Raw genomic sequence first — 27365 nt, forward strand, 5'->3', positions numbered from 1 at the left:
ATTGCCTTGTATATGAGAAAACAAGGGCTACAGGTCTGGGGGAAGTGGTAGGCGCTTTAGGGGGCTGAGATCCCACGGAGCGCGGGTGGGCTGGGAGCCACCGCGGCAGCGCTCCGCTCCCCCCTCCCTTTCTCCCTTTTTCCATCCCCTCCCCCTTCCCCTGCAGCGCGGGCTTTTCCAAATTTCCCAGCGGCCCAATGAGCTGCTGCGGCTTCTCCCACCGCCAATCCCCGGCGGCTCCGGGCAGCCCCCGGCGCCGCGCTGAGCTGCGCGCCGCTCCGCCTCCGCTGCTCCTGCTGTGCTGCTCCGCCCCCGGCCGCTCCGCCTCCGCTGCTCCTGCTGTGCCGCTCCGGCTCCGCTGCTCCTCCTCTGCCGCTCCGCCCCCGGCCGCTCCGCCTCCGCTGCTCCTGCTGTGCTGCTCCGCCCCCGGCCGCTCCGCCTCCGCTGCTCCTGCTGTGCTGCTCCGCCTTTGCCGCTCCCCCTCTGCTGCTCCGCCCCCGCGCTGCCGCCCGCCCGAGCTCCCGCCGCCAGCCCGGCAGGGCGCGGGAGAGCCGCGCTGGGGACTCCTACCCGCCTCCCTCCCCGGAAAGCGCCTCCTCGAAAAAGTAGGTCGGTGAAATCACGCAGAAATGGAGACCTGCCCCACGCCAGCGCTACGAGAGGGAAGGTCACTGCCAGGGAAGCGGAGGAGCCGTGCTGGCAGTTCCCTGCTACGGTCACCAAGAGGTGTGGCGGTCGCATCCGTGCTGTTAGGAATCGCGCTGATTTAGAGCAACGAGAGGAACCTCCACGCCCCAGAAAGGTACCCGCCCTTAAGCAGTCCCTTTAACATATACACCCGCTTGCGGTGCTCCAAAAAAGAAAAGAAAAAAAAAAAGGGGAAAAAAAAAAAAAAAGAAAAAGCAGCCTTTAGAAAGTGTTTTCGCCGGGAATGTAAACTTTTATTTTCCCAAGTCTTAGTGTAAAAACCAGGGCCGGAAGTTTAGCGTCCCATCCACTCCACAGACTTACGTCCCACACGGATAGTGGCAAATACTTGGCTCTGCTGCAGGCACGGAGCTCAGTGACGGAGTGTATCAGCCCTTTTGGGGACAATAGTGGGTGGCTCTTAAAAGAGCCGTTGGGTTTAAAAGTATTTCCACTTCAACACTTCATTTCTTCGGCGCTGCCTTCTTTGCCTTGGCTGCTTTGGGCTTGGCCGCCTTGGGCTTGGCTGCTTTGGGCTTCACCGCTTTCGCCTTAGCCGGGCTCTTCGCTGCTGCCGCCGCTTTTTTGGGCTTGGCAGCCTTTGTCGCCTTCTTGGGGCTCTTCGCTGCTTTCTTGGCCGCTGCAGCAGCCGGCTTCTTGGCTTTCTTGGGGCTCTTCTTCACCGCCGCCGCTTTCTTGGGCTTCTTGGCGGCGCTGGCGGGTTTCTTCGCCGCCGGCTTCTTGGGCTTGGCTGCAGCTGTTTTCTTCTTGGGGGCTTTTTCCTTCACTTCCCCGGGTTTCTTGCTGAGGCGGAAAGAGCCGGAGGCGCCGGTGCCCTTGGTCTGCACCAGGGTGCCCTTGCTGACGAGGCTCTTGAGCCCCAGCTTGATGCGGCTGTTGTTCTTCTCCACATCGTAGCCGCCGGCGGCCAGCGCCTTCTTGAGCGCGGCGAGCGAGAGCCCCTTGCGCTCCTTGGAGGCGGACACGGCCTTGGTGATCAGCTCGGTGACGCTGGGCCCCGCGGGCTTGCGGGCTTTGGAGCCGCTCGCCGCCTTCTTCGGCTTCTTGGCGGCGGCCTTGGCGGCGGGGGCCGCGACAGCGGGAGCGGCGGCGGGAGCGGTCTCCGACATCGCTGCAGAGACTTCTTCCTAATCAAAAGAAAGTAATTGGGCTACAGTAACCCCGATGCCTGAATTTATAGCGAAGCGGTGATCTGTGATTGGTGCTTTGCAGAGCCCGCCTAACTGTTAGCCAGGAAGAGCTTTTCCTCCTCCGAGTCTGTGTTTCTTCGGAGTTATAAATTCATATTTTTCGTAAAACGAGTGCCGCAAAATCACCCCAGTTTCTTCGGAGAGTGAAGAGAAGACGGTGGACTTTCATTCGGGCAAGTTTCTTGCTGTTTGGTCCACAGATGGGAGAGAAAAGCTGTTTTAAACCCCGCGTTGTGAAGCCAGAAAGACCCCGGGAACGGCAAACTTTTGTTTTTCCTTCTAAATTAAAATAAAACACGTAGATAAAAAGTCTCCCCCGTAATGCAGGCTTACTCTTTGGGGGGTTTTCTTCAGATTAGGACAGAAACCGAGTGAGCAGCTTCAGTATTTTTGTCGTAAATTGGTTTCAAAGACAAGGAAGTAACACAATTTCATGGCTAAGCTTTGAATATGGATAAAGATTCGGCTCTCTTAACCATATCTTTAACTATTAAGGATACGGTATCTCAACATATTTTCTTGTTTGGGGAAAGGAAGAGACCTTCAGAGGAATATATATACTGTTGAAAAGTGTTTGGAACTTGCCAGGGCTCCTGCTTTTTGTTGTTGGGGGTTTTTTTGTGTTGTTTTGTTTTGTTTTTTGTGTGGTGCTTTATAAGTGGATAGAAAGATTTTGATATTTTTACAAATAGTCTGTCTGTAAAATGAATCTGTTAATGGCTAGTTAATGCCTAGAAATCCCAGACAAACGGGTAGTTTAATGCTTTCTCTGTTACAATAGTGCATGGTATTCTTTATGACTTACAGACATCAGAGGCAGACTTGGGGAGGAAAAAATGTCTAACAGGTATAGATACACTAATATGTATTATATGCCACTTAAACAATTATGGAGCCAGCTGAAACATCAGTTATCACCCAATAAATCAAATACTGTGGAAATCTGGCCTTCATGAATAGAATGCTTCCATTTCAGTGTAACTTACAAATATTTGGACACTGACTGTTGTGGTTTTGTGTGGGTTTTTTTGTTTGTTTTGGTTTGTTTTTTTTTTCCCCATAGGTTTCATATTCCTCCATTTATTTTTTTTTAAAGGAAAAAAACTCACTATTGAGGCTTCCATCCCAAGCCTAATAATACTGAAATAATTTTCAGACAATCCTCATAAATCAGAATCAGTTTTAATTATCATAATCCTGCTTAATTATTGAGTATCATAAAGTGACCATAGAAATTAATTAAAACTTTTAAGGACTGCAATGAATTGTTTGGGCTAATTTTTTTATTAAGTAAAAAGACAAAGGCCTTGATTGGTTTCTAATAAAAAGCAGCCAGATTTTTTTTCCCTTTAGTTTGAAAGAACAAGTTAAGATCAAACTCAATATTTTACCACATTGTACTTTGTAAAAAATTTTCATGCAAAATGTCAGTGGGCTATTACAACAAAAGAACATCTTTTCAAGCCGGGATAAATTTGAGATTCAAGATGACATGGGGTGTGTTACCAAGGACCCTGACATGCATTTTGATACATTAAATGCTGAAGACACAAAGTTATACTTGATAGCAAGAAGTTTTAATTTAAATGAGACAGATTTAAAAGATAATGATACAGTAGATACATTAAAATTACAAATCAAAACATCAAACTGTGGCTCTTCCATATTCTCTTTTATTTCTATTTTTACTTTGTTGTGCTTCCATACAGGTGAAGTAATAAATACTCTGAAGGAGAGGAAGAGAGATTGGAAAAAAATTAGGCCTGTCGGTACTCCACGGTAAAAAACAGACTGAAAGGGATATTGAAGTGGGCTGGGAGATCTGCCATGCCTCTCCTGAACGTGACATTGGTCCCACAAAGACAACTAGACCAAGTCCACAGGAGCCAGAGGTTTTGCAAGCTCGGTGTGGCAAGTCGTGTGAACAGTGTGCATACGTTTGGGAGGTAAAAAAAGCATTTGGTTTGGTAGGATGAGGGCATTATGCATATTTTCCAGTCTAGATGAACAAAGATAAAGCAGAATCTGGCTGTAAAAGCGATACAAGAGGGAGCAGGGAAGCGTTGTCATCTATCCCGGTCTGTTTAAAGTGATGTACATTCTTCTGAGAATAAAGGCTGCGCGACGGGTAATGTGCTTTAATCCCTGCAGCTTTGACAGTTTGGTGTTAGAGCTCTGTGACTGCTTTATTACACTTCAAACTGGTCAAGGAATGGCAGCGCCAGGGAGTGGACAATAGCCGCTCCTGCAGGAATGCAGCTGCAGCCCCAGGCTGCGTCCTCCTTGCACCTCCCTCGCATTCACACGTTTGAGCTCCCAGCTTGCTTTTGGGAAACCTGTTCTCAGCCCATCAGGAGGGGAGAGGTTTCCTTCCCTTCCCCCAGGACCAGACCCAAGGTTAGAGATAGAGACAAGGTACAAAGTGGCGGGAGATGTTAGATCTTCCTCCCCCAGTAGCGCAGTCAGTAGAACTCCACCTGCAGCAGATGGGAATTGCTGTCCCTGCTCTGTGCTAAGTTTTAAAGGCGCAGGAACGTTTCTGGGTGCTTACGGGGTTTATTTGTTTGGATCCTTCTGTTTTGTTTTTGTAAGGAAAGCATATGAAGGTTGTCATGTTATATTTCAATGTCTTATTTCAAGGGTGGAATGTAGGACTTCTCTCACTTTTGGTTCTGGGTGCATCCCTGTAAATCCCTCGCGTTCTCTGCTCCCTCTTTGGAGTTGCACTTCTGAAGTCCTTTGCTTTTTCCTAGTAGCCTGAGACATTGGAAATCTTGGCAGTTGGCCTCCGGCATTGTGTGTCAGCATCCTTTATTGTATCTTTTCTTTAACCATCACACTGGCTCTTATCTGCGGAGAATTATCCCTGGCCTACTTCTGAGAAGACAAAATGTTCCTGGTTTCACCATCCATTTCTGGGGAAGGCGATTCCCCCCCACCCCTTTTTGTTTTGTTTTGTTTTGTTTTTTGTTTTTTTTTTTTTTTTTTTTTTGTTTGTGTGTGTGTGTTAATAAAGAGAGAGGATTTACAAATATGAGGTGGTGTAAGAAGGGGAGGCTTTTTAGGGGTTATTCCTGCACTCTGGGCCAAGCAACCATACTTTCTGCTTAATTGGGTAAAACAAACTTGTGATTTGCTTTGAGCAATTTTCCGATTTGCACTGCTGGAAATAGCTGTTGAATGCAACACTGAACCACAATGAAAATTCTCGCATTTTAGAGACTGATCATTACAAATGGCATTGACATTGCCTTGGCTGTTTCACTGATAAGAGAAAAAACACAAAGCAAAGCACGCGTCTCAGCACATAATTTAGCAAATCAGTGGTAGATTAGGTAGGGAACAGTTTTTTTAACCAGACAGAGACATTTTCTTTCTTGAACAAAATTACTTGAAAAGAAAAAAAGTTTTGAGAGAGAGCTGGTAGTAAAAATTGTTTGCAGTTTCCATGTGAAGAGGTGATATTTAAATGTGACTCATTTAATAATTAATGAGTCACAACAAACATTTTAATTAATTAAACAGCAAACATTTTTCAGTATTCTCCCTGGTTTCCTTTCCAAGCACCCTGTACAATTGTTGTCTCTGTTTATCTCTTACCTAGGAACTCAAATAAATTTTTTTTCCCCTCTTTAAATGTGCATCCAAAACACAGCCTCATTCCCTTGCACCATCACTGTCATGCCCAGATTTCCTTGCTCAGCTGTGCAGGTGCTAGTGCAGGTTACAGAGGAACCTACAAAATGACAAAGTATTTTCTAATGCAGGGATCTTCAAAACACAAATATTTCATATATAATGTAAGAATTCCTAAGACTGTATAGTAGAGAAAAAACTTTTCTTCTTGTCAAGAGAGAAGGTTCTCAAGGAGGAAAAACACCAGACAAATAAAGGCAAATAAGACTGCAGGAGGAGAGCAATCTAGATAAGCTGATTAGACAAATTTAGCTGAAAGCCTACACTCACTTAATAACAATTACTATAGTTAGGACAGTGAAGATACAGAGAAATTGACAATTTTTAACTGAAGCATGCTGTCTTCTTAATAAATAGTGATTTTGCAGTTGCTCAAGTAATCACTCTCAATATTAGTAATAAAAACACCATAACAAGGTCAAAAGGCATTAGTCAGGTTTCTGTCATGCTGAAATTATATTGACAATACTGATTCAGCAACTGCAAAGTTTATGTGTAGGGAAGATTAAGATTCAAGGTGTCAAAGAGTTTCAGTAGTAAAGAAGCTTACATCCTTTTAGTTATACTTCACCTAGGCTAACAAAAATTTATGGAGAGTTATTTCAGCATTAGGACAATCACATTTCTTAAAAATGTATCTCATATTTTAGTCTAATACCTAAAGCAGTAGCTCCTGGCCACACTCAAAGAAGGATCAGCTGGAACAGAGGGACACTAAAATCTCTATGGGGAGCATACTCCAAAAATTTATTTCTTTCGTTTAAATAGAACTTCTTGTGTTTCAGTTTGTGCCCATAGCCTCTTTCCCTGGGCAGTACTAAGAAGGCTGGATCTTCGTCCTCTATTCCCCCCACAGGATATCTGAGCACATTAGTAAGACACTCCTCAGGTGAGAGATGCTCCAGTCCCTTGGTCACCTTTGTGGCCCTTCACTGGTCCCACTCCAGTTCTGTTCATGTTTCTGTGGCACTGGGAAGGCCAGAACTGGACGCAGCACTCTGGTTTCTCTCACCAGAGCTGAGTGAAACAATCATTTCCCTCAGTACCATTTTGCACATTGTCCTCCTTTGGGTTAATTTGTGAAGCCCATGTATAGAGTAACCCTGAATGACACTCCCACGACCTTTTAAATTTTGACAGTTCAATAGAGACAGCTTCAAAAACCACTTCAATCTCTCACACAGTCCTTAGTTTCAAGGCTTGTCAAGATGAGTTTGAGCAACCCCAATTTGGCTCGGTGCTCATGCTGTATGTGACTGAAGGATTTGTTAAGGTTAGTTAGAGTCCCAGCAAAACTTAAATTCCTACAGTCTGGAGTGATCAAAAGGTGACTGACTGATCCAAGAAGTGACTCTTCTGCCATAACTGCTAAATATTTGCCAGACAGCAAAAAAGGGCTGTGCATTTTAATGAAAGCCCCCCAAATCTTCTCTTCTCCTCCATCTAATGAGAGCCTAAATCATCAAAATATTCCTTCTTGAAAAGCCTTTGGATCAGAGATCCTCTTCTAACCAAAGTTCACTTCTCTCCATCCATCCATGGGAGGGACTGAGAATTATTGCTAGCAGTAGTAGTAGCAGTGTTGGTAAGCTTAGGAACCTCAGTAATGAGCAGGATTCTGTGTTACCTTGTTCCACAGACCAACTAACTTTGTATTGCCTTCACCTGAAGAAAAAGAGGAAGGAGGTAAGTGCAGAAAGATGAAGAAACATAGGGATCTACATGCAAAAATATGGAAACTAAACACTACCTGTAACTTTTACAGAGTGCCTGGAAAGAACTGGAATGTGGTATTTGAAATTATGTGACACGCTGTCTGTCCTCCCAGGGGTGCACAACAGAGTAAATTTAAATTTTTTTTGGTGATGGATATTGCAAATACTGATTCAGTCAGAAGTGCAAATTGAAACTACGCCATCCATATAGAATCACTCTGTCCTACCCCTTCAGGGAGACCCAGGATGTACATGCTGTTGGATGCCATTTCCTAAGATATCAAGGGTAATTCCAGCCCTTCATTCTGAACGGAGGGAAGTAGGATGCTGAAAGTTTTCCTGGGACAATATGCTGCAGGCCCAGCTATGCACCCAGACTGTGCAGCCTCTCTTACTCTTTAGGTATCTGAGGAGTATGGCCAAGACCTAAGTACAAAATCAGTAATTTTAGACTACAGATTAATGCATTTCTCAGGTTACAGACTCAGCACACACTGAGGGAGAGATAACTCATTGATGTTGAGTTGTAGTAATTACAAGGTCAAAGAGTTTCAGGGAAGATATGAATAAAAATTAGAATTTACACTACTTAAAGCAGATATAAAGGAAGAAATGAAAACCATGTTTAATAGGCTTTTCCCAAAATTTACTTTAGGAAGAGTCTCAGTACAGGGTGCAATGTTTCTCTAGAACTTGCTGATATACTACAGATTTTTCTCCCTGTTTTGTTCTGTTTCATTCTAGAAAAGTATTAGAAATGAAAGTAATAATCAGGAAACACCAGCACTTCCAGGGTAGAAATTTATATTTAAATGTTTATATTTGTCAACTATGAAATTAAAGCACAGTCTCAAACAGCCTAGGACTGCAGGGATCAGTCCTAGGCCTGGTATAATTTTATTTATGATCTGAATTAAAGTCTACAGAGCTTGTATATAGATACTGTGAGTAGGAAAAAATAATTGAAATGTTTGAGGACATTTTATGTATTGAAAAATGTTGGATAAGAGACACTGCCTTCAAAGACATGTTAGATTATTCACCTGGAATAAACTGTATCAGCTTTACAAACACTAGGAAATATTGCAAAAGTGCCACTGCCAGCAGGAGCTGACAAGCACCTCAGTAATCTGGATCTTCAGATTTTGTGTCGATAATGAATCAAACCAGTATGTTGGCAGAAAAGGATCACAGTGACTGCTTCCCTGAGACAGCTGGAGAAGGTCTTTGCAGACAGGAATGGTATACTCCTATTTGGAGTTTTAGGCCTTGTTTTTAGTTCCAAATTTCAGGTAATGAGAAGGGAACAATAAGTCAATACGAAGAAGAGAGAAATAGCGATTGTCAGATGTCTAAAAACTCTTCCCTGATGAAAAGGCAAGTGTTATTGAAGTACTCTGACTGAAAGAGAATGCTGAAAAACTAAAGTTTCTTCTTAAACATTTAAAACATTATGAGAAAGGAAGCCATTTTCCCTTAATGTATATTGTTGAAAGTAAAGGAACTGATGTTCTTTGCAGCAAGTTAGCAGTAAGGAAATAGCTTCTAACATGGAGTGGAAAATGTTACAGGGAATGACAGCACTCTCCAAGAAGCAGAGTGACTAAGTCTCAGAAATAAAATGGATTCTGTTGACTTGATAGTGGATAGAGTGCAACAAAAATTGCTCATGTCTGGGTATAGGTAATGATCCCAGAACTGTTGATTAAAGAGTATCTCTGTGGGGACAAAGGAGGAACGTTGTATGCAATATACTTGACATTTCATGATATTTTTGGAACCATCTCCCAAGTGTTCTTGTTTGGATTCAGAGGAACAACAGGCAGGATCGGCAGGCTCTTAGATAGTTGAAAACTGTCTGTAGCACAGGGTCAAGGGGCTATAGTCAACAAGTTAATGTCTGCAGACAACCAGTTACCAAAACAGTGCTCCAGGGCTGGTATTATTTAGTGTTTTCTGGAACAACCTGGGTGCTGGGGCAGAGTGTGCACTCAGCTAGTGTGGCTAGCACAAAGTGAAGATGCCTAGACAGGGTCAAAAGTAATACTTTCAGACAAAAGAGATGTTAATAAACTTGAGGCATGGGCCGACAGAAATCTTGTGCAGTTTGCCAAAGAGAAGTGCCAAGTTGTGCACATGAAGGCACTTGCATGCTACTGCCTCAGCACAGCCCAGGGGATGGCTGGTCTGACCTGGCAGGACCTGGACATTGTGGGGAATTCCATGACTGCTCTATCCTTAAGGAAGAGCTGCTTTGTCCAGAGCACGACCACGAATAAATCCCTGTAAGTGCCTGGGGTTTTCAACTGGAATTTTTCTGTTTTCCAACCAAGTATTGCTGTAGCAAAAACAGCACAGCAGCAGTGTCTGGAGTCACTAACCAAAGGCACTTTGCCATTTTTCAGAGTTGGTTTCCTCCAGAAACACATAGCCCAAGACAATATTCAATAAATTCCTACAAGGATGCTCACATTAGATTTGCACTTGGAAAACTATGCCCCAGAGAGAGCATTTGGACAAGGCAGCACTTCAGCTGCTTTTAAGTACTTGCAGCTCTGTAAGGGTTGGCAGAGTTCAGCTGAAAAACGTGCTGCCCAGCCCAGCTCTGCACGAGCCCAGGCAACAAGAGGAGCCCAGCTACTCAGTCTCAGCTGTGCAAAAAATGCAGTGCTTACAATTCTTCCTGGATTCATCTTTCTAGCTTAATCGAGGGGCAGTGCATCATGAGATCTGTGCTGCTTCAGCCAAACGCCAGTTTAGGAAGAAGAGAAAGGATTGAGAGAAGCAAAGCTCCTGAGCACCCGTGCCAGCTGGGGCTGCTGAGTAGCTGGTTTGCTGTTCACTGTGTCTCTACCAGAATGCAGGAGTAGATTTGAATGGAGTGCTGTTGGGCTCAGAGCTCCAAGGCCACCCTGGAGCACTTGTTAGATAGAGCACTCTGGTGCTTTCCTCAGAGAAGCCCAGGAGTGCTGAGGCCGTGGCCAGAATTTGCTCAGCATTGTTGCCCTTGCCCCCCCTTACAGGTTATTGACCCTGTCCCTTCTCTCCCATATCCTATATATGCTTCAGGTGAAGAACTGGATATTTCATTAACTTCTCAACAGCCCAAACCTCAGCTAGGAGTTCCTCCATCCTTTTTTCCTGGCCTCTTCAGCTATACCAGCTGTTCCAGCTGTTCAGTGAGCCTGCAAGGCTTCAGCTCGTGCGTGGAGTGATGGGGGTGAGGCCCGTGCAAGCCTTCTTCCCAGCAGTGACTCACACAGCATGCCCACAAGACAATTTTTGGAACATTTTGCCTCTCTGTGGATCATCTGATCTGTAAGCCACTCTGTGTGAATGGCAAACTGCATCTCAAGGGTCTCAAAGGTCAGCCTACCAGGCTGGGCCACGACAGAGGGCTTTTCTTGATTTATCAGTCCCTGTGTATTTTCTGAATTTGGCAGCATGAACGAAGTTGGAAACAGCCCAAACCAAGGCTAAAGCCCAAACTCTTATCTCTGACCATCTGCAGTGGTTAAATAAAAAGATGACAATGGGTCTCTCCACCTCTGACTGTCTGAATTAGTAGGGAAAGGCAGGGAAAATACTAAGTTAGTTATCAGTGTACCAGTCATTAAACAAAATTTGTGGCATTTGGTAGTTTTGCTTGGACAGCATAAAGCATTTCTGCACTTATGCTACTGCCAGGAGATTCCTTCCAAATGGTAAATCCACACATGCAAATATTGAATTTTGTGCCTCAGTCTCAAAATCAGAGCTTTCTGCGCCTAAAAAATTTCTTACCAAAGTGACGTGGGCTGGTCTATTTCAGTAAGCATGGCTTTCTACATGGCTGAACTGAAGGTGTGCTGTGTGGGCACAGGGATGCAGAGAACAAAGACCACTGGGGTAGATTCAGTAGCTGAAGGACTGCCAAAGAAGTGAGATCTTGTGCAGTTTACAGTTCTTTGTGAAGGCAGGTCCCGGCTGATCCCATCTCCATGCTCTAGGAGTTGAGTACTCTCCATCCAGGTTCTTTCAGATATTACATGAGGAGGGTTTGATGCTTAATTTTAAATTTTCTAATGAGCAGCTTTGATGTTTGATTGTATTTTTAATTAGCAGAAGGATACTGTACTGAAATTGCAGCCAAGCATAACAAAGTTTTGCAAAGGACAGTTGAATCACAGTAGAAACAAAATTCTCATTACTGGTCTCTATGTGCTCAGTATCAATGCTGCCCCCCTGCCCAGTCCCTGGGAGGGGATAGGCTGGTTGAAATCACCTCGAGCCTGTTGCTATCTCCAAAATTTCTATTTGTTCTCCAGTTTTTACCAGTTACATTGGGCTGATTCACGTGTACACGGCCCGTCCTCCCCACCCCTCATTTTCATCTGGCTTGCTGAGGAAGAAGTTATCCTTGTTGATCATCTGAGGAAATCTGATGATTCACTGGTGCAGCTCTCTTGTGTAAAACCATGGTAACCCCTCCGTCTCCCTGATGTTGATATAAATGCAGTTTTCTTTTCAGTGCCTTATTCCTCCAGCTCGTGGTGGCTCTGCCTTTCTCCTCTGAGCTCTCCTCTCTTGTGGCAATGTGCTGCTCTGTCAAAAGTGCTCAGGTTTGCAGTGAAGGGAAGGATTTATTTGTTCCTCCAGATGAGATCTGTGTTTCCAGCATGGCAGATGACAAGGGCATGAAGGCAGTGCAAAGCCTGGCTCATTGGCACAGGGCTTGGTGCTTTTCCACTCTTCCTTTGAGAGTGACACAGAACATTTCGAAGGGGGAAGGAAGCACCAGCTGGCAGTGGGTGGAAAATAAGGAATACAAAAAATTATATGATACTTACCCTAAATGCAAAACTATTAGTTTGAAAGTACAAACATATTTCCAGAATTTTATTCATATATATTCTTAAAATATAACGTCTGGCAATATTTTTTTTTTTTTTTTACTGATGTTGACCTAAATGCAAAGTAATATACAATGAATGATTTTTTAAAATTTAACACTCTGAAGGAGTACATAGAAATTATGTTTGCCATCTCTACATAAAAGGACAAGAGAAGAACAAGATTATTTTGAGATCAGTTTTTCAGCTGTACCAGCTCAGGATGTTTTTACATTATGACATCTGGAATGTCCTAAGACCACTCCTGATTTCCACAGAAGGTAATTCAGAATGTCTTTTGTTTCCAGTATTGATATAGATACACACACGCACACACACAAAAGAAAAAAGGTAAAGATTGACAAAAGCCTAGTCTATAGTAAAAAGCTGCATGATTTTTTTACTAATCAAGGAACAGAAATTTCAGTCTATAATTATAGTAAACGTAATTTTCCAAAAAATTTAAACCCATAGAATTACCCCACTGCAGTAGCTCAAAATGAGCAAAATAGCAGAAGTCATAAACTAATATAACTTTAAAAATATAAAAGATTGTATTTCAGGTTCTGGTTAATATGCAATTGCAGACAAAACCTTGCTGATGTAAAATTGGAATAGTTAAGAAATGGGAGGTGAAGATCAAAATAAAGAAACTAATAAAATTAAATATTACTTTGAAAAATTATTTAAAGCTGTTAAGCGATCACAGATCATTAAAAATCCTGAAACAAGGTTTATAGCACTTTGAATAAAAATTTACGAGATGTATTAATGAACAACAGCATGAAAATAATGAAAATTTGAAGTCATTCACACCAAGCCCTGCCAGTGCAAGATATAATACGTGCACAAATGCAAATGGTTTATACAAATCTGGGGGGCGGGGGGGAACCTTCCAACTGTATGAACACGCACATCGCCGGAATTTTTTTCCTGGAGGAGATTTGTTCTTTGCTTCACTTGCCAGATGTTACAGCCCCCGAAACCGCCAACAGCGAGCGGCATGCCACCATCGGTGACGCGGCAGGGAAATGGCGGGAACCCCGCCCCTCCCCTTTGCAGTCCTCAACCAGGTCGGACCGAACCCCATAAAAGCCGCGGCGCTGACAGAATTGCTTCACACCGGCGGTGTGGGCAGCAGGAGCAGGAGGGCTATCATCATGTCTGGTCGGGGTAAAGGCGGCAAGGGGCTCGGCAAGGGCGGCGCCAAGCGGCACCGCAAGGTGCTGCGCGACAACATCCAGGGCATCACCAAGCCGGCCATCCGCCGCCTGGCTCGGCGCGGCGGCGTCAAGCGCATCTCGGGGCTCATCTACGAGGAGACGCGCGGCGTGCTGAAGGTGTTCCTGGAGAACGTCATCCGCGACGCCGTCACCTACACGGAGCACGCCAAGAGGAAGACGGTCACGGCCATGGACGTGGTCTACGCCCTCAAGCGCCAGGGTCGCACCCTCTACGGCTTCGGTGGCTAAAGCCTCACTTTCCTACAGCGCCACCGCCCCAAGATCCTAAAGGCTCTTTTAAGAGCCGCACACTTAATCTGAAAAAGAGCTGTGTTGCTTTAAAAGTGGTGTATTCACTTTAAAACTTAAAATTAGTAACTATTTCTTGATATAATGAGAGATGCTTATTTTACATGTTTGTCAAAAGAGTAATCTCTCCGCCAATAGAAGACTGCCTTAGTTATGTCTTATGTGTAGGACAGTGTACTTGCTATTTAAGAAAAGTAAATGAACAGTACAAACGCGTAGCCGCCTGATCCGTGCTGACGGCTGAAAGATACAGGAGTGTCTCCCTGCAGGCATCTCATTGGGGGCGGGGGGGGCGATTTTCCCCCTCATTGCGTAAACAGAAGTGTACACCTTTTCATATTTAAATAAAGTTAATGTCGATTGTAATGCAACATGAGAGGTATCAGCTCCCTAAGTCCCTTCTCAATGATAAAAAAAGTCCCCTTTGTCCTCTGAATGTGGTGTGTGCAATATTTCCCCACATCTACAACGAGGAAAAAGGAAAAGTCACCTTACGCCTCACTGTGCCTCGCCAACAGCCCAAGGATTCTTTCCATGCTGAAAGACTGAGTCATTTGAAAGCACTCTCCCTTGGATTAGACAACTGGAATTTAAAATTAATTTTGGTCCCAAAATATTTACCGTGCCTGATGAAAGTTACACGAAGCGGAACCCAACCTCTCCCCCACCAAAACTCCCTCACAATACCCAACCCCTCGCGCCCCAGAGTAACGGGAATCCAAGCCCCAAAATACCGTTTAAAAAGTCAGTTAAGAAACAAACCCCATGAATTTTCTATGCATTCAGAGAAGCGTAATTTGCGATTTCTCATGTTCCTTTTGAACATAAAGGTCTCGTTTTTGAGGGGGACTGTAAAAACGGCGCTAAAGCAGGGACCACCCTGGGAGCAGAAGCGGCGGCGCCGGGAACGGGGGGGTGGCCGAGCGCGGGCGGCCGTTGGAGAAGGCGCGCGCGCTCCGGGCGGGCTTTTCGAAAATTGAAAGCACCCAATAGGAGCGGCGAATTCCCGGCAGCCAATCAGAGAGCGGTACAGTCTATAAAAGCGGCGGCGGCAGCGCGCTGCTGTCATTTCAGCTTTTCTCTTCGTTCTCCGCGGCTCGCTGCGTTTCCCTGAGCCATGGCGCGCACGAAGCAGACGGCGCGGAAGTCGACGGGCGGCAAGGCGCCCCGCAAGCAGCTGGCCACCAAGGCTGCCCGCAAGAGCGCGCCGGCCACGGGCGGCGTCAAGAAGCCGCACCGCTACCGGCCCGGCACGGTGGCGCTGCGCGAGATCCGGCGCTACCAGAAGTCCACGGAGCTGCTGATCCGCAAGCTGCCCTTCCAGCGCCTGGTGCGCGAGATCGCGCAGGACTTCAAGACCGACCTGCGCTTCCAGAGCTCGGCCGTCATGGCGCTGCAGGAGGCCAGCGAGGCCTACCTGGTGGGGCTCTTCGAGGACACCAACCTGTGCGCCATCCACGCCAAGCGCGTCACCATCATGCCCAAGGACATCCAGCTGGCCCGCCGCATCCGCGGGGAGCGCGCCTAAGTCCCCTCCTGCCCGGGTGCACTCAGTGTGATCCTGACTTTTCTCCACACCCTAAAGGCTCTTTTAAGAGCCACTACATTGCACAAGAGAGTTGAAACACCGAAACCCCCCCTTTTTTTTTTTTTTTTTTTTTTTATTTTTTTTTTTTTAAATTTCCTTACTTAACAGGCAATGATTCTGATGTTCTTAAAGGTAATTGCAATTCCAATGTAAGCATGTCAGTAACTTTTAAGTACTCAAGTTGCTTTCCCGTTTTGGGCAGTGTTGCATGCTGTTTTAGTGAGGTCCTTCCTAATGCCCATTCACCTGTACTGAATAAGTAAATTTCACAAAGCAGATGAGTGTTCAAATACAGCAAATGGAAAATATACTAGGTCAGACAGCTCACACTTACTTTTCCCTGCCTCTTTTCCTTCCCCCCACCCCCAACTTGATACATTCTGTAAAATAATCTATTTGGAATAGTCCAGGTTTACTTTAAAGCATAGTGGAAGGTATAACCTGAGTCAGCATTGGAAGAAAACATCAAGTTTCAAACAGCTTTTTATTAACTATTACACTCTATCATTGCTTTTACTGTGGCATACTTTTGATATTTAACTGGATATCTCAGCTCTACCTGTATCCCACAACTAAAACAGGAGTGCTAAGATTATAGGCTTGATGATAGGATTAAAAATTGAGAAATTCAATAATTTAGTCTGCTTGCTTTTTTTTTTTTTGCTTTTTTTTTTTTTTTTTTTTTTTTTTTTTTTTTTTTTTTTTTTGTGTTTTTGTTTTTTTGTGGGGGGTGGGAGCGGTGGGGGTCAGTGGGTGGGTTGGTTTATGTGTGCTACGACTGAGGACAGGCTGGAGAAGAAGGCCAGTGAATGCCTGGAAAGGCAAAGAGAATCCCGTGGTTGGTTGTTTCAGACAAGTCTCCTCTCTTCTCCCAAAACACAGAGAGCCCTGGCACAGAAAGTTTTGTGGCTCCTGTTTGGGACCACATCAGCTGAGGAAAAGAAAGCGGCTGTCAAGGCTTGGCAGATTTAGCCAACGGGACACCTGCAGGAAATAGGCTTAAACAGCTTTGGGAGTTAAAGACAAGTGGTTTGTATTTGATGACCAGAAAACTGAGTCAGTAGAGGAACATGCACGGGGAGATCAAAGGCCAAAACTTAGCAGAATTCAGTTGATTCAATAAAACTTTGTAGTCAGGAAATTACAGTTGGCCTTTAGTTCAATTTCTGGTTGTTCCATGTCTTACAGACTGTCACTGTTCTAGTATTTTAGAGAGGTCAACTTTTCTACAAATTCACAAATAAAGCACTGGGATTTGTGTTGATTTTTGTTTCTTTGCTGCCACATCTTTTCCTCTGTCCTTGACAATGGACTCCAGCCTCTCCAGACCCTTCTGTAAATGTCACCAGCCAAACTGTTTTGAAATCAAAATTCAAATATTAGAGTATAGCATGTGGGGAATCCTGTAAGAGGATTCATATAGTATTTTTCTGAAACAATACACACAAGGTAAACATGGTATATACAAGAAATACTCATAGCATAGTAATGTAGGCATGAAAGTTAATATAAACATATCTATGTAAATGTTATATACCTGAACACACACCTTCATATTCTCTTCTTCCATTCATAAATTTCAGATCTATCTGTCTCTTTCTCACTCCCCTCTGCCTCAGCACCATCTGGCATGTTTTCCTGCAGTTCCAATATTATATGATGTATTAAACAACAGAAACTGTTTCACAGCTGGTACTAGATGGTCACTCTAAGTCTCTTTTAGTTGAAATTGTTCTATTGTCTTTTATTCTTTTCTTTGTCCATCACCACTTGCAGAGTGGGGTGAGAATTTATACATGGCAGTGCTCCTGCTAGAAAAGTACAGAGACTGTGCCTAAGTGTAATTTAAGAGGAGCTCCATTATTATAATATTAAAATTTACAATATATCTGCCTACTCTCTAAGACTTCAGTAGCCTCCATCCTGACACTCCTTGTTGCTACACACTTGCAATTTATAACTGACTCAGACTTCGTGACTAGGCCCAAACGTGAGGTTAGTAAAGGTGAAAAGGACTAAAGCCTTAGAAGGGTTGCAATTGTAAATAAAGAGGCAGGGGTCACTGGTGGTTCCTTATAGTGCACAGCCAAGCTCTATAAAGAGCCTTCCCTGGTACCAGTCTGTGGGAACAGCTCTCAAAAGTAAATGAGGAAATTATTCATTATGACTGGTAAGTTGATTGGAATTTAGACAGGGACTGGGACAGCCTTGGGGTTTCTCCCTGTCTGGTACTTGTGAGAAGAACTGGCACAATCCTAATGGTGTTAATAATAGCAGAAAAAAAAAAAAAAAAAAAACAAAAAAAACAAAAAAACCCCAAAAAACATCTTTTTATTTATTTATTTCTACTTTAAGCATTTTTTAGTCTCCAATCCTATAGAATAACACATAGCTTGGGTCGGAAGGGACCTTGGGAGGTCATTTATCCCAACACCCCTGCAGTGATCAGGGACATCTTCTCCGTGTTCTCAGGCTCTGTGTCAGTGATCTCCAGTAAAATTGCTAAAAGGGACTGGGTAGGATCTTACAGCATTGACGTGGTGCTGCTTGTTAGAAATAATAGAGTTTATTTATTTATTTATTTATTTATTTTTCCTAGTGAGTGTTCATATACTCTGTTACTACTGAAGAAGAAGGAAGAAAGAAAGGCTGAGATTATTCTTTTGTTTCTTATTTTCTCTGACTTTTAAGAGAACATGGAACTTTTATGGCCTACTGAAATATTTCTTTCTCTCCCCAGGGTGTTAGTTAACATTTCTTATAACATCATGCTGCTTAATAAAAATAAGGAGAAATTGTAATCATGCTATACTATACAACTCTCCTTCCATTCCAACCTTGTTCCAAAAACTGGGTCATGATGAGCAATAAATTCATTCAGGGAGCTTTCTGTGGGAGGAAGAAAAAAAGAAGGGAGAAAATAAAAAAGGGATAAAAGGCAGAACCCCCCAAATAAATCTTTATTCTATCTGATTGGCAAACTCAGCAAGTCTTTCTGCTTTCTTTTCCCAGTTCCCCAGGCGCTGTCTCTGGCAGATGGGGTCTGTAGTGCAGCTTTTCTAAGCAGGCAAATCGTGCCCAGAAGCCTCTAAACACAGCAGGGGCCACCCTGGCTTCTAACAGCAGCCTTCAGGTGCTTCCAGTCCTCAAGGCTGTGGCATCCCAAGTAGCAGGTGTGAATTTTTGCAGATCTGGTAACTTCTCCCTGCAGAAGAAAGGGAGATGATTCCAAAAATAACTGGAGAAACATCAGCCACTAATGAATCTGAGGTTTATTTTTTAACTCCTCCTTTTGATCCTCAGACCCTTGTTAGACTGACCTTGCCTCATTGTAAGAATTTGAACAAAGGTGGGTCCTTAGAAGGCTGAAAACTGCGGGTGTAAATATCTGTCCTTCCAGGAACTCACTGAGAATGCTGAAGGAATGACGAAGAAGGCTGCAGGAATGACAGCTCAGCATTCATCATATATGGTGATCACTACTGAAGAAATGCAAGGTAAAAGACAAATACATTTACTCTCATTAGGGCAAGAATACATACATTTTAAATCCATAATTAAAAAAAAAACAAACAAACTTATTGAAAATACCTCCTCCACAAAAAAACAAAAAAAACAAAGCATCTTCTGATATATTAAAATGTTTCTAGGTTCATAATTTGGTTTTATTGCCCAGTCCCCTCCCATCCCTTTCCTTTCCCCCTCCTCTCTCCCTCACCGCGCCCCATCACGCCCCAAAGGATCACTAGAACCACAGGATTAGATTCACTCCTTTATTTTAGAAGCAAATATATCATAGACAAGGGAGGGGAATAGATATACCACAAGACATTCACCGCAGGGCAGCTTAACGATTTTTCTCTAGCAGAAATGTCCGTTCAAATTTCCTAATGCTTTTTTGTAAGAGAATTTGGAACACAAAAGAACCACCTCATATGGCAAAGAGAAATTCCCGTTAACAGTGAATTTATACATTTGAGAAGTCTCAAAGACTGGAAGAATTGCATTAACAGTTCTGGAAAGACTTGAAAATAGTATCATCCTTTTCTTCCGGTCTCTGTAACATCGTAATACAGCTCCTTTAAAGGAATAAGTGGGTGGCTCTTAAAAGAGCCTTTGGGGTTTTTGTAGCAGTGGCGCAGTAGAAAATTGAGTTTAGCCGCCGAAGCCGTAGAGGGTGCGACCCTGGCGCTTGAGGGCGTAGACCACGTCCATGGCCGTGACCGTCTTCCTCTTGGCGTGCTCCGTGTAGGTGACGGCGTCGCGGATGACGTTCTCCAGGAACACCTTCAGCACGCCGCGCGTCTCCTCGTAGATGAGCCCCGAGATGCGCTTGACGCCGCCGCGCCGAGCCAGGCGGCGGATGGCCGGCTTGGTGATGCCCTGGATGTTGTCGCGCAGCACCTTGCGGTGCCGCTTGGCGCCGCCCTTGCCGAGCCCCTTGCCGCCCTTGCCCCGACCAGACATGACGATAGCTCCTCTACTGCTGCTGCCGCTGCCACCCAAACGATCAGTGTGAAGCAGCTCTGTCAGCGCAGCGGCTTTTATGGGGTTCGGTCCGACCTGGTTGAGGACTGCAGAAAAGGGCAGTGCCTCGACTGCTGCTGCCGCTGCCGCCCAAACGGTCGGTGTGCAGCGCCTCGGTCAGCGCCGCGGCTTTTATGGGGTTCGGTCCGACCTGGTTGAGAAGGATAATCTTGCAGTAAATTCTCTCCAATCATATTTCTGAGAAATTCTACCCATCCTCGCTTTTTTTTTTTTTTTTCACATTTTCATTTCCTGCCATCTCTGAATGTTATCTCAAGGCGAATTTACCATTACAAGTATGCTAACCCAGACTTTACATGTTTCAGTTTAATTTTTCAAGGAATTATTTTGGAAGAATATTTTTACAGTATTTTCCAGTGTGGTGGTGCCATAAACAAGAGCATGTCTATTTTTACAGTGATTGAAAAAATAAATACTGAAAAAAGAAGGGTGGTTTTGTTTTTCTTGGGTATTTATTAATTCTGGGTTTGGTCTCTATAGTGGAGGAAAATGTTCTGAGATTTTGCTGTTGAAACCAAGCTGTATTTAGCAAAAAATTATTCAATAGATTGTTTTTGAGCTGAAAATTATCAGGGAGGATAAAAAAAGTTTCCTGTATTGGGTGTTTGCTGTCCTCTCCCAGATATTTTTTCTTTGCTTGATAGTGGTCTTCCTTTCTTACTGGCTGAGCAGCTTTATGTAATGTGTGCCTTCATGAGGATACCATAAAAGATTGAGCAATAATCAATCTCTCTTCCCAAAGACCACAGACAGAGGTGTTGCATCTGTTAGCAGAGAAATCACTGTTCACTGGCCCCTCTCTCACTGATAAATGAAAGTAATGGCATCTGTCACGTGTTCATGCACCATCTCTTCAGCACGGGCCCAAAGGAAACCCAAACGGGCCAAGGCAATACCAAAACTCTGAAAGAGACATCCTAAAATTTCAAACCTCTGACAAAGGCTCTGTGCCACAAGGGATTGACAGCATTCTCCTCTGGCCTCTGGAGATACTTTTGGAATGCAGTCGGGGTCCCACGGCTCAGGTGATGGTGCTATCTTCCCTAAGGCCTGTTTGCTCCTTTCAGGGAGGGAATTTCAGGAACCATGGAGTTCTGAGGGAGACCAGGCTATCAGGACAAACTGGCACTCTGCACTCAGCTCTTCTGTCACATTTTGGGAGTAAGGTGGGTATGTCCTGCACTGGTAAGAGTACACTTGGTGTCCCGCTTGCAGCAGGTTTGTCACTCTCTGAGTACACAGGCGAGTCCCCAGGGTGTTACCAACAGGGCAGTTTAGCACTCCCTGCTGCAGAACTCCCTGAACTTACTCTGCTATGAAACTCCAGACCTTCAGTCTGTTCAAGCAGACCTCAGGGACTCTGACTCTATCACAGGTCCTCCCTAGGAACTGTTGCCACTTGCAAATACCTGACATGAGGCTATTGCAAAATCCTGGGCAAATCACATACCTAAGCAGCTTGTGATATATTGTACAGCACTGTAAAGCTGTACAGCTCTGTAAAGCTGAGCTTTTTTTATTTTTTTTCTTTTTTCCCCAAAGGAATAAATGAAGGTACAATCTCATAACATAAATTCTGCTCCATAATGAGCTGCTTCTGCCCAAGGATCTGTGACTACATATAACATTTTCCTCTGTCTCTTGCTGTCTGGTTGCTTTGCAAAAGATCAGAAACCATTTGGAAATGCAAGTTTTGGGCTGAGTTCCTGCTCTTCTTCACTCACCACTGATTCTCAATTACAAATCAAATATCATCTGTTCTGTGAAGTCTGATGAAATGAAACAGTAACTTAAGATCCATTGAATCATTTCCTATGGAAGAGACATTCAAAGATCATGCAGACTAACCTCTGTGTTGCATTAAGAGTACAGAAACTTGACAGAAAATGAGCACCCTTGCATTCCAGCTTGTCCTCACACATCAGAGGGGCTGACTGCAGCTGACCTTAAGTTTTGATTCCTGCAAATGCAGCACTGTAAGCCTGGTAGAGTAAAATAAGAAACAATATTCACAAATAGTGCAGTTTAACATTTCAGCTCTATAGATCTAGTTGTATTGAAGAACTTCTGTAATCACAGACTGGAGAACAGAGCAGTTTATTGAAGAAACTGAAAAATAAATTCAGCATTGCCAGCACTAAATGCACTACGACAGAGCTCCAAAAGAACAATAATGTTGTCTTAACCCAGACATTATTATTATTATTATTATTATTATTATTATTATTATTATTATTGTTATGTTATGAAGTTTACCAAAAAGGCCTGCCCATCTGGGAGGAGGGAGAGGAGAGTAGCCTGTTGACTGTCCTCCAAGGCCTTGTCTTCCTCCCAAACAGGTTAAATTTCTACTCTCCTTATCTAAAACATAATCTTATCCCACTCTCCCACTTACGTGTGGCATGATCTAGGTGGAGCATTGAGTAATATAGTCATATATGTGGTAGTACATACTTCATAAAAGTTATTAGCATACACACTAGTGTGCAATTTAATGTACAACTGACTTGATCAGGCAAAAATCCTATTTTGGCCATGTGTCCTTCAAAGTTCAGATCATGACTTTGTTCCAATTGTGCTGTTCCTCAGACCCAAAGTGTCTCCACAAGAGTTCCCCTTCAGCCCAGTCATTCTCTCTTGACATCAAGAATGAATGTCCTGATGTGCACAGGTAACAGGAGGTGCAGTGCAGGCCACAGGCAGTGAGCTACAGCCCTTGCCTTGGCCCTTGGTTGTCATCTCACACCTCTGTGCTGCAAGCACAAACTTCTTTTGCTAGATCAAGTTTCAATGATGTAAGCTATAATCCCATTAATATTTTTTTTACATTTCAATTCTTCCATAGCTGCAGACAGCCCAATCCTGAAATTATTGAAAAATGAATCCTGCAGTCACTGAGGTTTCACTGATGTCTCAGCTGTTCGTGCAGGACTGATGAACACAACTCATGTGGGAATGGAAGTGCAAAGAGATCAACAAAACTATGTGCAAAATGAAAGTCAGAATGCAACATAACTCCAAGCCTAGAAATAATTGTCCAAAATTGAGTGTGGAGAGTGAATGGGGATCCCAGGATCCTTCACACCAAGGCCTTCATTATGCTTTGAAAACACGTTATGTAGAGGAGAGATCTCAAATTCCCACAGAAGAATATTTGATTACCCTGTGTCCAGCAGAACACTGGGTGCATTGTGATCTAGATAGTAAAAAATAAACTTGTGGAAGGAAAACTCTGTTCTGTAATCTTACTATGTGAAAGGTGTCTAGTTGAAAAGTGGTTCTGTACCCAAATTCAAGCTGGTTCAAATCTGTACTACTGACATGCAAGCAGCAGAGACCAGGTCTGGTATTAATGCTATTTATGTTGCACTATTCCAGACTCCACATCTGGCTGTTCCCAGCTTCCTGCCCACACAGTGCAGGTGTTTCACAACTGAAAACAGCTCCTTCCTTTAGAGAACCTGTAAACTTAATCTTCAAATGTACATAACTTACATTTTACAATTTATTTAGCCCAGGATAATAGGAAGAACTTTTTCTCTGCTTTATTCAACTGTCATGGTTTAAACCCGGCCAGCAAGTCAGCACGATGCAGCTGCTCCCTCACTGATTTCCAGAGATGGGGGAGAAAATCAGAAAAGTGAAAAAAACTTTGTGCCTTGATATCAAGACAGTTTAATTGGTGAACCAAAAGTCATGCATGCAAACAAAGGAAAACAAGGAATTAATTCATTCTTGCCATGGGCAGGCAGGGGTACAGGCGCCTCCAGGAGAGCAGGGCTCTCTCATGCCTGATGGGAACATGAAAGCCATCCCTGGAATACTCTCCTCCCTTCTTCTTCCCCACAACTTTATCTGCTGTCCATGAAACTGCGTATTTGGAATATCCCTTTGGGCAGTTGGGATCAGCTGTCCTGCCTGTGTGCCCTCCCACCTCCTGGTGCACTCCTCATGGGTGAGGTGGTGTGAGAAGCAGAAAAGGCCTTGGATCTGTGTAAGCTCTGCTCAGCAATAACTAAAACATCCCTGTCTTATCAACACTGTTTCCAGCACAAATTTTAAACATCTGTGTGCCTGAACTAACACCGTTTGCTTTTTATGGAAGTCTAGCTTCTAATTTCCCTACCAAACACAGAAGATCTCTCAATAAATTAGTGGAATAGTTTCACTAGCAATAAAACTCCACGTTTGATATTTTTAAGAATTGAGCCCTTAAGGGAGACTTTTTTATTGTTTTTCAAAGACATGATGAGACCAGCAGAATAAACTCTTTCACCTGACAACAACTACCATAAAAGATATAGATATACACAAGTACAGGAATAACATAACCCACTAAGAGAGAATGAACACATGGAGAAACATATATTTGAAAATTACCAATTACCTGGTTTTGTGGTAATCTGGCAGACCATTGGGCTTTGTGATGATGACTAATGCTGATGAAAAATTCTGTAACCTCATAATAAAAAAGTGTTCATCAGTAGAAAATAATTTGTTATTCTGGGGGGGAGGGGGTAACTTAAACAGAATACTTGGCAGGTTCCTATGTCTGTTCTGCTGTATGTAGGCCTTTATCTAATTCAGTGGTTCATTTTTCATTATTGGAACATCACAGACTTTTAATATTGACATTTGTTAAGTAAGCACAACTGTGAAATAAAGAGCTGACTCTATGGAAGAGAAAAAGAAATGAAACAAAGTCTGCCTTGTAATAAATTGCAATACTGAACCCTTGTTTGTTTGTTACCTTCTTTCTAATTTTGAGGCTGAGCATCTAATCATAAAGTATGTCCTTTTGGTTTTTGTTGAAGTATGAACAGACACTAAACATCAGCACATCTTAGAAAATACTGAGCAGAGCTCATATATTTTCTCTCTTTTGCTAGTATCATGAGGCATCTTAACATGTTTAATGAAAAAAATTAATGACCATATGTCCAAAAAAATGTAGCGTAGAAGAGTGAGATGCGTTCCATCTTCACTGCAATCATAAATCACAAAACTGAACCTCAGTCCAGTAGGTTAGCAAGGAATTAGAGCCACGATAGCAAAACAGTAACCCCTGAGTTTTTCTTAGGATATCAGCTTTTCTTGTGTCTGGAATAGGAATCTGCTTATTAGCTAGAGAAGCCTGCTGAAGGTGGTGTGGGTCCTGAGGGACAGACAGGGATCACACACCGTGTCAGTGATTTAACACCAGCTCAGTTTCTGAGGGAGAATCAGTCTGGAGCTGTGCACAGCTCTCCCACAGCTGAGCTCAGACAGCATCTGCAGGGCCAGCAGTGCCCAAGCTGAGGGGAAAAGTGGATGAGAAATGATGAATTTGGGTTACTGACTGATATGCCCGTGGTGCAATTGGCATAAACATGACATTACACTTATCCCTGCAGTACGAGTTTTCTCAGGCCACTCTTGCTCTTTGCTGCTGCACTCCCTTTTCCCACCAGGTATCCATGCTGCCCAACCCAGCTTCACAAGTTTAAGAGGAATTTTTGATTTAAGGGTAATTTTGTTCCTGTAATGGATAGTATAACCACTGGAGCTCATATAGGCAGTGCATTCAGTGCTCCTGCACACATACACCCTTTATTGCTGTGTGGAACAATTTCTTACAATATTTGAGTCATCTCATGGGTGAAAGATCAGCTTTGCTCGAGCTCTGTGCTCATTAACAAAGTAAATCTTGGCCCACAGGGTATGATTGTCTTGTACTCCCAGTGAGCCACTTCCTCACAGAGGAAGCAAAAAGTAAACCCAAGCGTGCACTGCATCCTTTAAACCGAGACAGGAGAATTGCCAGTGATCAGAGCTATAGGCTGTTACGTGTGCTGAAAATACCAAGTTTTTTATGCTTCCAAGCGGGCCAGAACGAACACCCCGTAAAGAGCTGAGCGCGGCAGCTCCAAGGAGCGAGTCTGAGCGCCGAAGCGCAGGAGTGCACCGGGCAGCTCGAAACTTCAACTCCTCGGACCCCGCTGGCACCACGGCTCCCCAAGCGGGCACAAAACCGGAGAGGGAGTGAAAAAGGCCGAAGGGATGAGGGAGGTGGGAGAGGCGGTACAAACCCACCAGGGGATTCGTAAGCCTCTTCCGCCAAGTGAACGTGAAGAGAAAGGGGGAGCGCCTTTTTAAAAAACCCGCAAATGGCTGGGCACTAGAAAAGCCCGAGAGCGACGGCCAATGTTTGTGGAGCGCGGGCTTTTCGAAACCTGCCGGGCTCCGGGGGCGGTGCGAGGCTCTTCCCTGCGCCGCTCTCCGCCTCCCGGCCGAGAGCAATGATCCACGGGGAGCCGCAGCATCCCCATCCCCATCCCCCCGCCCAGGAGCCGAGGCGCCCTGAGCGGTGCCTCTCGCCAGCCCGAGGAGCTCCGGTTCGCCCCGATTTCCTGCACAGAGCGGGAATGAATTTGCAGCGCCGCTCGGCGATTTTTTATTTGAATCAATGTGCACCGCATCGGCGAAGAAAGAGAGCGCAAGGAAATTATCGGGTCCACCTAGAAGAGACAGCAATGGAAAAACAAACGAACAAACTAAAAAGTTTTAATTGCGCACGGGTTAAGACGAGAAGAGTTAACAAAAAATAAAGAGTTCCAGCTCTTTTTGTGAAAAATTGGGTGGCTCTTAAAAGAGCCGTTGGGTTTATCTGCAAGGCAGATGGGGCTTTTTTCGTACCATTTATTTTTTCTTGGGTGCTGCCTTCTTTGCCTTGGCTGCTTTGGGCTTGGCCGCCTTGGGCTTGGCTGCTTTGGGCTTCACCGCTTTCGCCTTAGCCGGGCTCTTCGCTGCTGCCGCCGCTTTTTTGGGCTTGGCAGCCTTTGTCGCCTTCTTGGGGCTCTTCGCTGCTTTCTTGGCCGCTGCAGCCGCCGGCTTCTTGGCTTTCTTGGGGCTCTTTTTAGCGGTCACCGGCTTCTTGGGCTTCTTGGCGGCGCTGGCGGGTTTCTTCGCCGCCGGCTTCTTGGGCTTGGCTGCAGCAGCTTTCTTCTTCGGAGCCTTTTCCTTCCCCTCTCCGGGTTTCTTGCTGAGGCGGAAAGAGCCAGAGGCGCCGGTGCCCTTGGTCTGCACCAGAACACCCTTGCTGACGAGGCTCTTAATGCCCAATTTGATGCGGCTGTTACTTTTCTCCACATCGTAGCCGCCGGCGGCCAGCGCCTTCTTGAGCGCGGCGAGCGAGAGCCCCTTGCGCTCCTTGGAGGCGGACACGGCCTTGGTGATCAGCTCGGTGACGCTGGGCCCCGCGGGCTTGCGGGCTTTGGAGCCGCTCGCCGCCTTCTTCGGCTTTTTGGCGGCGGGAGCTTTGGCCGGGGCCGGGGCGGCGGCGGCGACATCGGGGGCGGCGACGGGAGCGGTCTCGGCCATGGCGGCTGCGGCGCGGTCCGGGCGAACAATGGAGGTGCCGCCGCCGCCGCCCCTTTTATAGCGGCGCCCGCGCGCTGATTGGTGCGCGCCGTGCCGCTCGGCCGCCCGCCGCCGCGCCCGCTGTGTTTCTTCAAGGTCCAAAAAGCACTTTTTCTTCA

The 27365-nt window shown here is 44.7% G+C and overlaps 5 protein-coding genes across 6 annotated transcripts; 2 read left to right on the forward strand and 3 right to left on the reverse strand.

Moving 5' to 3' along the window:
- Window positions 1–919: 919 nt before the first annotated feature.
- On the reverse strand, window positions 920–2897 carry LOC121335971 (histone H1.10). The gene has a single exon (XM_041404588.1). The coding sequence runs from the start codon at window positions 1815–1817 to the stop codon at window positions 1152–1154; it is 666 nt and encodes a 221-aa protein (XP_041260522.1). The 5' UTR covers window positions 1818–2897; the 3' UTR covers window positions 920–1151.
- On the reverse strand, window positions 920–27227 carry LOC121335970 (histone H1.03-like). 2 transcript variants are annotated; one of them, XM_041404587.1, is made up of 2 exons: window positions 26557–27207; window positions 920–1178 (listed from the first exon to the last, which is right to left on the reverse strand). In XM_041404587.1, the coding sequence occupies exons 1-2, from the start codon at window positions 27205–27207 to the stop codon at window positions 1152–1154; spliced, it is 678 nt and encodes a 225-aa protein (XP_041260521.1). In that variant the 3' UTR covers window positions 920–1151. The 2 variants fall into 2 exon arrangements, with proteins under 2 accessions (XP_041260521.1, XP_041260519.1); XM_041404585.1 differs by lacking the exon at window positions 920–1178 and having other exon boundaries at window positions 26380–27227.
- On the forward strand, window positions 13206–14043 carry LOC121335974 (histone H4-like). The gene has a single exon (XM_041404590.1). It carries the CDS (start codon window positions 13212–13214, stop codon window positions 13650–13652), a length of 441 nt encoding a protein of 146 aa, XP_041260524.1. The 5' UTR covers window positions 13206–13211; the 3' UTR covers window positions 13653–14043.
- On the forward strand, window positions 14743–15255 carry LOC121335975 (histone H3). The gene has a single exon (XM_041404591.1). It carries the CDS (start codon window positions 14830–14832, stop codon window positions 15238–15240), a length of 411 nt encoding a protein of 136 aa, XP_041260525.1. The 5' UTR covers window positions 14743–14829; the 3' UTR covers window positions 15241–15255.
- On the reverse strand, window positions 19060–19825 carry LOC121335980 (histone H4). The gene has a single exon (XM_041404597.1). The coding sequence runs from the start codon at window positions 19765–19767 to the stop codon at window positions 19456–19458; it is 312 nt and encodes a 103-aa protein (XP_041260531.1). The 5' UTR covers window positions 19768–19825; the 3' UTR covers window positions 19060–19455.
- Window positions 27228–27365: the final 138 nt, after the last annotated feature.

This window comes from Onychostruthus taczanowskii, unplaced genomic scaffold (assembly GCF_017590055.1).
Source record: "Onychostruthus taczanowskii isolate IOZ18803 unplaced genomic scaffold, ASM1759005v1 scaffold216, whole genome shotgun sequence".
NCBI classification, from domain to species: domain Eukaryota; kingdom Metazoa; phylum Chordata; class Aves; order Passeriformes; family Passeridae; genus Onychostruthus; species Onychostruthus taczanowskii.